Raw genomic sequence first — 15,165 nt, 5'->3', positions numbered from 1 at the left:
GGGTATAATGCCTCTGCAGCCACCCTACATAGTGCCCCCTGACCTATTTCAGGTCTGAGCAAACATCGCAGTGAGGAGGTAAGGTTGTCAGATTGGTGTAGGTTCATGTTCTGGAATTCCACATAAACCTGCCTAGGGTCAAGACTGCTATGCACAGAGAGACCTCCTCTTAGGGTTGCCAGCTTCCAAGTGAGGCACTAAACTCACCCCAAACCATAAGCTATCATCCGTTGCATTACAGAATGCAATGGGATTTACTACTATTCAATAATAAAAAATAATAATAGGCCCATGCACAAGAGCAATAAAGCTCTTGGGACCAACAAAGAAACACAATGATGTGATCACTGTGATACATGTAAGTGAAAGCCCATATCGGCTGCTGAAGGATTGCTACGCCCCTGCCAGGGGCAGATGATCCCCCAGTCTGGGGTGCTCTCCCTGGTGCCAGCCAGCTGACCAGCAGGGACTTACCAGCAGAAAAAAAGGCCTAAACCTGCATTCCTGGTAACACAGCAATGTCTGGCACACACTGGAAGTGATCAGCAGTTGACAGCAAAGCAGGGACACTCTGGTATTGAGCAAGAACTATAATAAAAATGTCTTGTACTACAGAGATTTGCCCAAAGACCATAGGGTGAACTGGAAGCAATGTTGCCATGTTGCCAACAGCATCACCTAGGGCTTCTCTTTGATCCTGGTACGTTCCCCCCCCTCATGCCCCCACCCCTGCTGATTATCGGGGAGTACCTATCAACTCTAGGCTGCTGCCATCACCACACCTGTATATGTTTAGCATAAACCAGTGGCTCTGCCAAGTTTGGTATAGAGAGGCAAAATCTCACCTCCTACTGGAAGCGAACACAGCGAATCCATGCTTTTAGCTGGCCGAATGGCTGCTTTTTCTGTAGAGAAAAGAATTGCAATACAGTTTAGGGTTTGAAAACATAACTGTGGAGAATGGTATAGAAGCTAAAGATCTCCAGTGCAGCATCAATGCAGAATCAGATTCTTCCACACACAACAGCTTCATGCATGGTTTGGAGATTACAGTTTAGCAAAGGGCAAATCCCTGCCTCTTAATTTTGCAGATGTGTCCATCTCCCGTCTCTGGCACATTTATCCACTTATCTGAACAAAGTGTGCACTATTCCCAACTCAATGTGCTGGCCCCACATAATACTTAACAAGCTGGCCTTCTCCCCGCTTTGATATAAGCCATGAGCCGGCTTTGCCAACAGGGCGGATAATAAATCCAAATAATAATAATGGCTCAGATCTGTTTCATTATTTGCCTTCTTTTCTATATCTGCCAATATGTGATTTTCAAATCAGGACTCAAATTCCATGGGCATCAGCCACATTGGTTGTCCAAATGACATTGCAAAAGAACTTCCATAAGATGCTGATTTCCTCATAACTGAATCTGGAAGAAGAACTCTCCTCCAGCAGGCACAATTCAAGATGAACTGGCGAGTGGAGGCGGGGATGATGGACCTACAACAGATCGTCTGCTTTTTTTTAGAGAAGGTTCCTGGGCTACATCGACTGGCTCCATATCCACTTAAAAAAATCAGACAGGAGGTGATGAGAAAGACCTTTGCTGAGAGCTTGGATAGCTGCTGCCCATCAGTTTAGGGTAATTTCTCAAGTTAGGGTTAGGGTTAGCTTAAACATGGGTCCGGTTGGGGAGTATGTAGGTTTATTGGGATTTATATTGGGGTATATTCTGTGGTTAGGGTTAGCTTAATCATGGTTCCAGTTGGGGAGTTTGTAAGTGTACTGGGATCGTTAAGGGTGGGGAAGACTTTGTGGCATGGTTCGGAAAGATCATGAGATGCAAAAATATTTGTTCTCATTATTGTACATGTAAATATTTTTTGACATCATAAATATATGATGTCAAAAAATATTTTTACATCGCATGGTCTTTCCAAACAATGCCACAACGTCTTCCCCACCGCAAATGATCCCAGTAAACCTCCAAACTCCCCAACCGGACCCATGATTAAGCTAACCTTAACCCTAACTTGAGAATTTACCCTAATATAAATCCCTATATTTTTACATGTAAAAGTATGTCAGAAAATATTGATACATCTAATGGTCTTTCCAAAACATGCCACAAAGTCTTCCCCACCTCTAACAATCCCAGTAAACCTCCAAGCTCCCCAACTGGACCCATGATTAAGCTAACCCTAACCTGAGAATTTACCCCAATATAAATCTTTATTTATTTATTATTTAAACTTGAATACCACCGTTCGCCAATAGGTCTCCTGGCGGTTCACAATAAAACATTAAAATCACAATAAAAACCCCATAGGTACCCATTATATGTTACACAATAACAACAGCGATGGCGTTCTAATCCTATAACCCCAGGCTGTTCAGTCAGAGGTCATAAAATTGGTTTCACGAAAGAAGCTGGCCGATGGATCTAAGGGAACCCAGGTCCTGCCCTGGCCTCAACCGTACGCCTGGCAGAAGAGCTTCCCCATCCCTAACGATCCCAATGAACCTTCAAACTCCCCAACTGGATCCATGATTAAGCTAAGCCTAACCCTAACCTGAGAATTTACCACAATATTAATCCCAATATTTTAATATGTACAATGTCAAAAATATTTATACATACCATGGTCTTTCCAAAACACGTCACAAAGTCTTCCCCACCACTAACTATCTCAATGAACCTTCAAACTCCCCAACCAGACCAATGGTTCAGTTAACCCTAACCTTAACTTGAGGATTTACCCTAATATAAATCCTAATATAATTTACCCTAATATATAAATATATATCTTTACATGTACAAGTATGCTTTTAAGAGGAGTGGCAACAGTGGTGGTGCCCCCCACCCCAGCCAAGCTGCTCACCCTGCCGCAACCCCTACGTAATGGTTGTTCCACCCCTAAAGTGGTCACAACCCTCAGGTTGAGAACCACTGGTTTAGACAATACTGACCTTAGCAGAACTATTGTCTGACACAGTATAGGGTATCTTCATGTGTCCAATATCCCAGCCATTCTAGCTAAAACAATCATTGTAGACCTATCCTTAGTAACAGAGCTGTGGAAGATTTCTCTGACCTTTGTAGATGCTTGCATCAAACCAGGAAAGGAGACGCACATTCACTCCAGTCCAATAATGGAGAGTATTCACACTAGGCAGCTTGTGTGCCCTAGGCTATGACTGCCTTTCATTGTCCCCTGGAGTGTTGCTCTGCATGATGCAAGGGGTCAAATATGTGCTCTGCTCTCTCCGAAACCATTTCACCCTGTCTGGATTCCTGTAACTTTACCAGCATTAATGGTCTCCTCCCCCAATTCACAGAAACATTTTCCGTATTGCACAAGAGAGGGGCAAGAAGGCTAAAGAAGTGGAGAAAAGAAAAGCCCTATCAGTGAAGTCAAAGGACGGTCCTCACCCGACAGCTTCTGCCCTCGCACAAACACACTCCCGTTTCGGCTCAATTTTGACTTGGATTCTGATCCAGACCGGCCCAGGTTGAATATGGACTTCCATTTCTTGGGTTTTGTAGATAATTTTCTCCTGGAAGAGAAAAATTCAGAAACCCTTAATCATGAAGGCAGGGAACTCCACAGTCTCTCTTATCTGCATCATTTTCAGGTCTTTTTTTTTACAACCTGCCACATCTGAAAACAAATCCTAACTGTTGCAAATTTTCCAAAGGTTCATGCCAGAGGCCTTTGTCATGTGGAAGAAGAACCCAAATCCGCATTCCTTTTCCAGTGGGAATAACAAAAGGCACCAACATTCTTTAAAGAGACCCAAGCACTGAAGTTTATTCTTGTTTCTAATTTCAAAATTTCAAAACATATTAGGCCAGTTCTTACGGTCCCCTCTGCCAATAGTGGAGCCTTCCTTCAGTGGAAGGAACATGTCCCACCAGCAAAAAGTTCCTCCTGTTAGGAAGCTCCAGTGCAAGCAGAACAGATTCTTAAATTCCAACCCATGGAATTTCCTTGAACAGGATTATTGTAAGACAGAGCTACGTTTCTTGAGATGACGGCTAGCGACTGATTAAAGAATTCTTAAAATGATGCTAGAGCTTGAACTGATTTGTTAATTAGCCGATTACATTTGCAACTGAAGAAAAGCAATGCTTTCTAAAGCAAAACAAAAAAGAAGCATACTTCCTCTTCTTGTAATTACTGATGCCCGTCATCGCAGGCATCATCTTTAGCGAGGCATTCCCTCTTAGCTGGGAGAGAAGGACTGCTGGTTTTAAGATGCTCTCTGCCAACACACTGATGATACACTGCCGCCCGAGATTTCATCCCTCCCATGCTGAACACATCCTTCTGGCCATGCATCATGACCTACTGAGTGCTCAATAAGCCTCCTGCTTTGGCTGTCAGTCTGGAAATACAAAAGCAGGGCTGATGGGTGGCATTTACTGGGTGGGGGGAGGGCTTACATGCTGTGCAGGCCTCCTGTACTGATTCCTGAGTTAATGCATTCGGATAATTGAGAAGAAGCAACAGCAGTATTATATGCTTATCTTGCCATTGGGGAAATGAATCCAAGAGACAGAACCACTGCACACATTCTGTTCTTTCTTATGCTTGATATGCTTCGATGCAAGAGATATCATGCAACCCACACATACTATTTTGTGGCCCCTGTATGATTCCAGGAAGCAAAGCCTGGCCTGTGGTTCTCAGTGCTTGTCCATGCCGATAACTATTATAAATATGCGTGTGTGGTCATCACTCATGATACATATGCCAGTTGCATATTAAACAAGTGTGGGATGGCTACCCTCACAGTTTGTGGGACACCTGACAGTCTTCTCGGGATTCATAGCTTAGTTACGACAGCCTCACACAGAAGTCACAATTCAGTGTCCCCAGCAAGCCGCCTTATGGTGAGTCCATCTAAGGTGAACCAGACTCTTGTTCTATCAAGGATGGTATAATCCACTCTGATTGGACAAGGCTCTCGAAGATCATGGGTTCTGATTTTTCACATTACCTACTACCTGATCCTTTTAGCCAGAGGTATTGAGGACTAAACATGGATCTTTCAGCATGCAAAGCAAATGCTATACAACTAAATCACAGTCCTTCCCCAGTGGCTATAAACTACTAGGTAATAGAGGCGGAGCTTCATCAAAGATGCACCCACCACCATCTAAATCAGGGATCCTCAACCTGTGGTCCTCCAGATGTTCATGGACTACAATTCCCATGAGCCCCTGCCAGCAACTGCTGGCAGGGGCTCATGGGGATTGTAGTCCATGAACATCTGGAGGACCACAGGTTGAGGATCCCTGTTCTAAATAACTAAAAAGGCAGAGCTAACAACCACATCAAGGTCAGATAACATCAGTGTTTCATTAGCACTCTGGCCGCCTAGCAGTCATCTCTGCACTATGCAACAGGAATGAAGAGTCGTTCTTATCGACCATCCGTCACACGCAAGAACAACTGCTATATGTGAGGGTTGTACAAAGATGGGTATTGCTTGTGCACTTGAGACAGGTCACCAGCAGGTGGCCCTCTTCTAACAGCTGAAACAAGGCCTGTTTAGCATTCAGCTCACGTTGATCAAACATTGGGAATGAAGCAAAGCACCAAACGCCATTCCTACATCCCGCTCTTTTACTAAACAGTAAAAGGCCTGGCACTGCCGAAGGACCAGGAATAAGCTGCTGTGCAGATGCTTAGCATGTATAAGGTCCCAAGCGTCTCTGCCTACAGTGATTTCAAGTTACAGGGCTGGGAAAGATTTCTGCCAAAGACTTCGAAGAGCTGATGCCAAACAGTACTTGGCAGGCTGGATCCATTGTCTGTCTTCATTTCATGCATCCATACCACTCTGAGAAAGCGGCTCAGGCTACTGAAAATTAAAATGTATATGGGTTGTTATTCCCTTTATTATTCTCTTGGCAATGTCGAGGTGCAAAAATGGAATGCAGAGCGTAAAAAAGAAGCCTGCTTGCCTTTTATACTCTGCTTTAAGAAACTTACAGATCTACCTACCCATGTAGCTACTGGCCTATCATAGTGGTTTAGAAGATTCTCCCCCCTTCCATTTTATCTTCCCAACAACCCTGTGAGGTAATTTAAGCCAAAAGACAGAATAACTTCCCCAAGGTTACTCAGCAAGTTTCATAGCGGAGACACAATTTGAACCCAGGCCCCTTTAATCTAATCTGGCACCCTAGGCCCTACAGCGTACCAGCTTGTCAAAAAGGGGCCACTTACTTGCCGTCTGGTAGGTCAAGGACAGTGTGAAAGAAAGAGCCTGTGACGGGGACAATTTCAGGCAAACTGTTCTCCCTCCTCTCCTTGCGGGCAGGGTGGCAAGCTGACAGACTTCGGGCCTGGGCTTCTTCCAGACTCACCAGCTTCATGGGAAGAGAGGCAGAAGGCAGCGTCAGGCTCTTCACAATGGGTTTGTTCTCTGCAAAGCAGGAAGGAAAAATGACAGACGCTTTGCCTCATTTGGTGGTGGGCAGAGGGAAAAGCGTATGGGAGAAGGGAAGGTTCTTCATCAGCCTCTCGAACATTTCCTTTCTGAATAAGCGCTTGAAAGTGAAAACCCTGTTTAGGGTTGTAATTTGCTAATAAAATTCTCTTATTTCCCAGCAATTTGATCCAGTCCTTTAGTTTTCCCTCCCAGCAGGTCCTTGGTCACCAGCCAGACTACACAGTCCTTTGGTATGCATCTTCTGAGGATGGGGCTAGAGGGATCCCAGGTGTCCTGAACTTTGGGAAGACTCCACCCAGAGGTGGCCTTTGAGGCTAAACAGACTCATCAACCCACTCCCAGTTGTTTCTGGGAATGTGTTTGGAAACCATCCCCCCCCCAATTTGTTAATGACAACTATGGTTAGAGAGAAGAGCCAAAATGCCAGTCCTGAATCTCAAAGGATCACTGCTGAAAAGAAGAAGAAAAACCAGAAGTTTCCTGTTTCCAAACACTATACTTTACAGATTTTGCTAACAATATTAATCATTAGCAAACAGCACAAGGGGTGCTAGAAGATGTTCTGTCACTGCAAACACCTTCTGCAGAGAAGCAGCAAAGAAAAACAATACAAAACAAAATTCAGGGAAAACTGTGGGGGAATGGATGTGTATGTCTGCACAACAATTGTTTTGAACTGCTGTGCTTACCTATGGGACCACCTTACCCTGTGTATCCCTCGGAGAGTATTATGATCAGCAGATATTAATCTGCTACTGACCTCTGGCCACAGAGAAATCCAGCTGGCCTTGACCAGACCCAAGGCCTTTTCTGCCTGGTAAAATGAGCTATGAACTGAGATGCGGGCCCTGAAGGAACTATCAAAGTTAGTAAAACAGTGCTCTCCCATTTCATGTGTGTCCCATTCCTCGCCTCCTCCCTCTGGCTATGCTGGTGAATCCCTGAACCTCAAGAGAGTTTCTCAATAATAGTTTCTGAACAGAATGCCCAGCAGAGCTCTCCTAGAAACAGCGATGTGTCAGTTTTCAATGTGATGTATTTTTAAATATGATTTTTAGCTGTAGTTGCATGTTATAAGCTGCCCTGAGCCTGTTTGCATGGAGGGACAGCCTATAAATTAAAATATAATAATAATAACAATCATTGGCTAGATCAGTAGCTTTAGATATATACGGCTCAGATTTTATGGAATGGTCTTTTCAAGAAGGTCCACAGAACTCGCCCTCTCTACCTGTTTTCTCCAGGTTACACAAGGTAATACTTTTGGAGGAGGATTTTGGTGATTAACAGGAGATATCCTGGTTTATTATTACTATCTGGGGCATGTTACTGTGATAATCATTCAAGGTTTATGGTTGGTACTGGTTGTTAGCTGATTTAAATTTCGCTACTGCTACTAGATAGCTGGGGTATGTATGTATGGATGGATGGATGAATGGATGGATAGATGGGAAAATAGTTAAAAATTGTAAAAGCTTCTGGTAGATTTGAAAATCTTCATTGTAGACACTTCATTGGAGTCACTGAAGCAGCAAGTGCAAACTTAAATGGACTCCGGGGAATGGTAGAGGACAGGAAGGCCTGGAGGATCATTGTCCATGGGGTCGCAATGGGTCGGACACGACTTTGCACCTAAGAACAATTGTAGACATGCTAGGAAAAAGTTCAGAAAGACTCACCCTCGGTCTCCTTTGGTCTTGTAGAGCCATGGTCATTAAAGAGTTCATCCATGTGATTCAAGATGAACTCAATCACCAGCTGCTGGACCCGCACTTCCAGGAATGCTGCGTCTCCATTGCATCCCACCGCTTCAATTTCCTTTGACCTGCATCATGGTAACGGGGACAGCCGTGAGAATTGTGAGGCGCTGCTTGTTAGGAGGGGAGCAGATCTAACAATATTCATGAGGCCTATCTACAGCCTCCCAACAGATATATATCATGTCACTGCAAAGGACATTTTTATCTACCAACAGCAGCTAGTACCACCTCTCCAACTTCTCTCATTTTGATTTCCCTGGTGACTTTCCTCCAAAAGCACAGGCACTCCAGAGCTTTAAACGCAGTCGCCTCTTTCACTCTTCTCTTCTGTGTGCAGCATACATAAGATTTGGAGATGTAAAATGAAACCCAGGTTTCCCTTTGCCAAAGAAAGTCACAGCAACTTGCTGATAGGAAGGTGGGGTGTGTGGTTCAAGTTAATCCCCTCAAATCCCCCCCAAATTTTCATTGCCACTGTTGCCTAGCAAATACATTTGTGCATAAGGTTACAATTCTCCAGGTAGTTGCCAGGCAATTTCCTGGGAATATATTGGATCTCCAGGCAACAGAAACCCACGGCCTCTTTGGAAGGTGGACTTTAGGGCATTGCATCCCACTGAAGCCCCTCCCCAAACCCTGCTCTCTGAAGCCTCCCCCCCAAAAAAATTCTCCATGAATTTCCCTACATAGAGCTGGCAACACTTTAGGAATTTTCAAACAGGGAGTTGGTGTCACCACAAAAATGGCTGCCAAGAAAGAACACAAAATGATGTGAAGGGGAGCTATATTGTATTTATTTATTTATTGTATTGTATTTATTGTATTTGTATACCGCTCTCCCCGAAGGCTCAGGGCGGTTTACATGGAACAAGAAAATGATACAGAAAATTAAGAAAGAAATTAATTCATCCCACTAGTTATGGAGGGTTGGACCAGAGCCATTGGGATGACATTAATTCAAAAGAATTTTCTGCTAAACACCTGGAAGAAGTTCCTGACAGACCAGTTCCTCGGTGGAACAGGCTTCCTTGGGAGGTGGTGGGTTCTTCTTCTTTGGAAGTTTTTAAACAGAGGCTGGATAGCCATCTGACAGAGAGGCTGATTCTGTGAACTTAGGCAGATTGTAAGTGGGTGGGCAGAAGGGATTGTGTCAGTGCTTGGACTTGCAGCCCTTTCTTGCATGCCCAGGGAAATGCCAATCTCTACTTCATGGTGAGGAGCTGAATTTCCTCAAGGCCAGACTGGCCAGGGATTCTGTTTTTTTTTGGGGGGGGGGAGCATCATCTGGGCAAGAAACTGGGGTCACTATGGATGGGCAGGTAGTTGTGAATTTCCTGCATTCTACAGAGGGTTGGACTAGATGACCCTATGTTTTATGGTGCCCATGTGCACTACATTGGGAACTGCTGCTTATTTATTTATTAGTTATTTTGCAATTCATAGACTGGCATAGCTGGCTAAGGGGTGGTTTCTAACAAATAGGTGGTTTCCAACAAGTGATGTAGGTGATAGAATTTGGTACAGATCCTGATTGTAGCTATTATAGTTTACCTTTTGGAGAATGTTTACTATTTTTATACTTGCTATAATCTTAACAACCTCATCTTGCACTTCTAATAAGACCTAATGGATTGTACCCAACTACTGAACTCAGCAAAGCAGAGAATTGTGGTGTAGTGCTTAAGGGCAGCAACTTCTAATCTGGTGACCTGGGTTTGATTCCATTTGGATGACCTTGGGCTCGCCATGGCACTGATAAAGCTGTTCTGACTGAGCAGTAATATGAGGGCTCTCTCAGCCTCATCCACCTCACAGGGTGTCTGTGGTGGGGAGAGGAAAGGGAAGGCAATTGTAAGCCACTTTGAGACTCTTTCGGGTAGAGAAGAGCAGCATATAAGAACCAACTCTTCTTCTTCTCTTGGAGCTCTTCAGTCAGCCTTGGTTTTCACCATCCTGAATAATTTGAGTCCCCCTCGGGTAGAAAAAAGAGGCATGTAAAAAAAACAGCTCTTCTTCTTTGGTGTGAGAAGTGTTCCTTCAATGGAAGAAGCTCTTCTTCTGGAGGATGAATTGTTGTGCCAAAGAAAGGCTTTTCACTCAGCTGTGTGGAGAATTAGGATGCAGCCCCCTGTCTATGCACTTGTCATCTTCTGTGTGCTTTGGGGAATTTTTGCCCAGAGTTTGGGTTAGCCATTTCAGCTTACTCATTTGAATACGTGAACACATGAAGCTGCTTTCCACCAAGTCAGACCACTGGAACGTTGAGGCTGGCATTGTCTACTCTTACTGGTAGCAGTTCTCATGAAGTTGTCTTTCACTTCACCAATTACTTGGTCCTTTCAACTGGGGGTTCCAGGGACTGAATCTGGGATCACCTGCAGTCAAATCAGACATTCTACAGCTGAGCCATGGCCCCTCCCCCTGCACCCACCACTTCAAGGCCCAATGCTTGACTGCATTCCATATTCCCTTCCCATCATCCATTTCAGTAAAAGGTACGGCATCCTGAGGTAAACAATCTTCTTTCTCTTTTTCCCTATTCATCGTTGCTCTCCTTATAGGGAACAATTTGGGGTGGCGGTTAAGAGCTCAGCCCCATCTACCTCACAAGGTGCCTATTGTGGGGAGAAGAAAGGAAGGAGGTTGTACGCTGCTTTGAGATGTATCTTTGAATAGTGAAAAGCGAGGATAAAGACCAGCTCTTCTTCTTCTTTGCCCTTCACCCCCTCTGTCTCTAATGTGTGGATTCCGTGGTAACAGTAAAGTTTATTCAGGAGTCTGAGAGGGAGTGATTCGTGGAAACCTAGTTGGGAAATCATGGGATCTGCTAATGGAACACTTTGCCTGGAAAAGCCACTTGGATGTGATCTTGTTCCAGGCCCAAAGGCAAGGGCTGGGAGAGAGTTCAGGCAATGACGGCATGCCAGATTTCCTCCTCAGAAACAGCTGAGATGTGAACATGTTCAGAACTAAGGGTTATATGCCCAGCTATTCTCACAAAGGCTCTTGTTACTAAAGCTGCATCTATCAGGCAGACGGGAAAGGCTTGAAGCATGGGGCTTCAGGAACTGATGGATAGGATCATATTTCCACTGATTTCTCTGGGCCCACATTCAGTCTTATGTAATTCATGACCCAGTCCTTTGAGGCCATAGACTGAAGAGTCAATTCATATGCCACTGTGAGGAGAATACCCGCTTTTCTACTACGAGAACTGATGTGTTCCAGATCACACTGGATACTGGCACAAAAGAATGGTGGCTAGAATGATGGATGTCTCAGGAGTTGTGGAGACCAGCCCAAAAGTGCAGGACCTGATATGTCATTGGGGGCAGGGATTTCCTCACAAACAGTTCTACTCTCCAGGCAACATATTACTCTTCAGTTGCTGCAGAGCAAAAGTCTGCCACAGTTTCTACAGCTTAAGCTGATCTGTAGGACTTAGCTTATCTCTGAGCAGACCCATCACGTCAAACCAAGATCAAGTACGGATGGAAGGGAAAGCATCAGTTGTGAACACCACAACTCATTTTGATGGATTTTGTGCCTCTGTCCTTTTTTTAACGGCTGCCTCATGTTTTCCATCGCCCCACCACTAACTGTCCGGCCAATCTCTTCTCTCCCACCCCCCTTCAGGAGAAGCAGAGAAGCTGTTTCTTATCTTGACATGCCAAAGTGTTCCTGAAGGAATTATCTCCGGGCAATGGATCCTTTGTAAAGTTAATGGCTGGAGTGCTAGATAAAGCTCAGAGGGGACTTTGCAGACGGATAGCCATGTAAGGAAAAGCATGGTTGTGCCTCCCGCTTTTTAAATTGTTCTCCTTGGGACTTGGATTTTTAAAGAGAATCTGACTTCAACAAATAATAGTTGGAATGAGGCTCCCCCCCCCCCCCGCAATGTGTGTGTAGTATATTTGATATCGCTTGTAGTCATGGGACCAGCTCTGTCTGAGCTACAATGGTAAAGAATGAGCTTGTTTATTCAGGGCTATTTGGCCAGAAGCCAATGTGCCTAATTTAGTCATGCAGCTTCTTCTGCTATCTTCATCCTGGACTACCTGTATATGTAGCCAGTAATCGTTCACACTCCTGTCTGGAGAAGTGGCCCCAAACTTGTCAATGGCCATGCAGTTGGCCAGGAATTTCTGTTTCACAAGACCCATTAAATTGAATGGCATGTCCAACTGTTCTGGTGAAACTCCCACTCGTGTTACTGGGACATAACTTGACAACAATATATCCGGTGTTGTGGTCAGCAGTTGAATTGTTCTCTCAGTTTCTATCCAGAGTTATTCTGGTTGCTCAGGAAATGGGAGGGGAAAGCAAGCAGTGCACTTTCTATTTCAGATGTGAAGAAAAGATTCACATATTTCACCCTTGGCAAAATCCATGAGTCTTCAAGGAGCACAGAACAATCTATCGAGCCATCCGTTCCCCACTTTTCTCCCCAACAGGGACCCAAGGTCCCAAACATTCTCTCCTTCTTTCATTTTATCCTGACAACAGCTACTGAGAGAGAGTGAGGAGCCCAAGGTCACCTATGGCAGATTGGGAAGTCAAACCCAGCAGGTCTTCCAAATACTAGTTCTTCCCTCTAATCACAATACCATGTGGTCTCTCCCATCTGTTTTCACATGTATTGCTGTGATGAGCTCTGAACTGAGCTGTGGCATTTCAGACTATGGAGAATGGTTTGCAGTGCAGCACCAGTTCCCGGAGGGCCTAAAAGGGGCAGTGGTACGCCTGCTGCTGCAAAAAGGAGCTCCTCCACCAGCCATTTGGTTGAGGTTGACTGGAACCAATAACAACTTCTGGGCCCCCTGAACCTCCCTCCCAGGAATCCCATGCACGTGACTCAGGCAACCATGGCCCGGTTGGATTACCATCCTGTTAAATTGTTACATCACTCTTACTATTATCATTACCATTACCATTGTTGTTATCTGTTTCCATACAATATGTAAAAGTGAGTTTGATGCACAATTATCATGTTCATTGTAAACCGCCCTGAGCCTCAGGGGAGGGTGGTATATAAATAAAATAAATAAAATAAAATAAAATAAAACTGCCTGGTAGTCGTAAGACAACCATTTCTCTTCTTACATTCCAAATGCCCCCAGTATTTTCTCTCTTCTCACTTCCCCTCTTCTTGCACATGCACCCCAGAATTCTACATAGGCAAAAAAAGAGTCTTTGTTTCTGTTCTCCAACAAACAAGGTTCCCATTTCTCATTCAGCATTTTCAGGCATTCAGTGACATATGCACACTTTCCCATGAGCTGATAATAAAAAGCCATTATTTAAGGAAAGCGGCCTACACAGTTTTCCGTGGCCCAGTTCCCATACTGTTTGACAAAACCACCCTTTCCCCCACCTACCCTTATGGAACCAGGGTTTATGCAATCAGGAGTCGGAACAGACTCCGTAAAGTAGGTTCCTTAAAGCAGTGGTCCCCAACCTTTCCGAGGCTGGGGACCGGCAGGGCATCGGGCCGCGCCCCCGCGGACCGCGCCCGTGCGGGCCACGCCCGCGGATCGGGCCGCGCCCGCGGGCCGCGCCCACGGATCGGGCCGCGCCCGCGGGCCGCGCCCACGCCGCGCCCGCGGATCGGGCCGCACCCGAGCCGCGCCCGCGAGCCGCGCCCGGGCCGCGCCCACGGATCGGGCCGCGCCCACGGGCCGCGCCCGCGGATCGGGCCGAGCGGGCGTGGCCCGCACAGGCGCGGCCCGGCCCTGATTCCCTCTCCCCGCCTCCCGCAGTAAGAAGCTTCCCGGGCCGCAAGCTTGCGGCCTGGGAAGTTTTTTACTGCGGGGGCGGGGCGGGGAGAGGGAGCCGCGGCCCGGTGCCATGGCCTTTGCGGCCCGGCACCGGGCCGCGGCCCGCAGGTTGGGGACCACTGCCTTAAAGTTTATTGGAAGTGAGCAGACAGCCCTTGCCACTTCCACCTGTCTGCTCTCTAGTCACCTGACATCACTGTGACGTGGAACAAGTCAGGTAGCATAAGTGTGTCGATCATTTAGAACTGGCTGAATTCCAGTGTTATGGCTGCTACAGTTAGGTTGCCACCCAGATGGGTAGTCTGGGAGTTGGATGCTGACTTAATATTCTTTTCTTTCAGCTGGATTGCTCCAGTAAGTCGCTTTCTGTTCTTTGACCTGCAACTATCCAGCAGTCCCACAAACTGGCTCCACCTTCTGAAACAGACCAGGAAAGGCTCATACCATACCTGAGCAGGTTAGGGGCCCATACCAAAGCCAAATTCCTGGTGTGCATGTTGGTCATGCTGCTGAAGGATGCTAGGTGAGTCAAGTGCTTGATCAGGTATTCCAGCGTCCTGCAATGATTTGGTTAAATAAATAAAATGCTCCTTGCATGAAGCTTTCTGCTTACTGGTTGCATGCAGAAGGCAAAGGATAAGAACTCAGAGCCACATGGGAAGCATCCTGATTGCTGCCTCTGCCTGATTCTACACCACCAACCACAGCCCTTTCACTATTATATTCCTCAGCTCATATATCTTCAACCAGTTTTTTAGCCAGTTTTCTGCTTCTGCCCTGGTTCAGGGACTGGAAGGGGAGGGCTCCTCAAAATGCCCCCCCCCCATTTCCTTCAGTTTCAGGGACTAACTGATTCTGCCAGGGACATCTGACAGTTCTGTTATGATGGTGTATCAAATATGACCCAATTTCAGGACAGAAGGAGTTCATGGCAATGCATAGGCCTCACCAAGCTGCCTTCTATTGAGTCAGGCCATTGGTCTGTCAAGCTCAGTACTGTCTACTCTGGAGTCTTAGGCAGGAATTTTCAGATCATCTACTATCTGGCAATTTTAACTGGAAGCACCAGGTTTTGAACCTGGGACCCTCTGCATACAAAACAGATGCTCTGTTACGGAGTCGGAACACCACTTTTCAGGTGGGTTTCATTTATGCTGTTTTTGCTT

At 45.8% G+C, this 15,165-nt stretch overlaps 1 protein-coding gene across 1 annotated transcript in view; it reads right to left on the bottom strand.

Moving 5' to 3' along the window:
* Positions 1-15,165, bottom strand: part of ARHGAP31 (Rho GTPase activating protein 31) — a 106,840-nt gene that overhangs the window by 14,808 nt on the left and 76,867 nt on the right. The window contains exons 5-9 of the mRNA XM_077341918.1: positions 14,449-14,556; positions 8,142-8,287; positions 6,237-6,435; positions 3,431-3,555; positions 846-905 (exon numbers count right to left, since the gene is read on the bottom strand). Of these exons, the coding sequence (XP_077198033.1) occupies positions 846-905; positions 3,431-3,555; positions 6,237-6,435; positions 8,142-8,287; positions 14,449-14,556 (638 nt within the window). The remainder of the gene's footprint in view (positions 1-845; positions 906-3,430; positions 3,556-6,236; positions 6,436-8,141; positions 8,288-14,448; positions 14,557-15,165) is intronic.

The sequence above is a fragment of the Paroedura picta genome, chromosome 6, assembly GCF_049243985.1.
Source record: "Paroedura picta isolate Pp20150507F chromosome 6, Ppicta_v3.0, whole genome shotgun sequence".
NCBI lineage: Eukaryota > Metazoa > Chordata > Lepidosauria > Squamata > Gekkonidae > Paroedura > Paroedura picta.
This window is presented reverse-complemented; position numbering and strand designations above follow the sequence as displayed.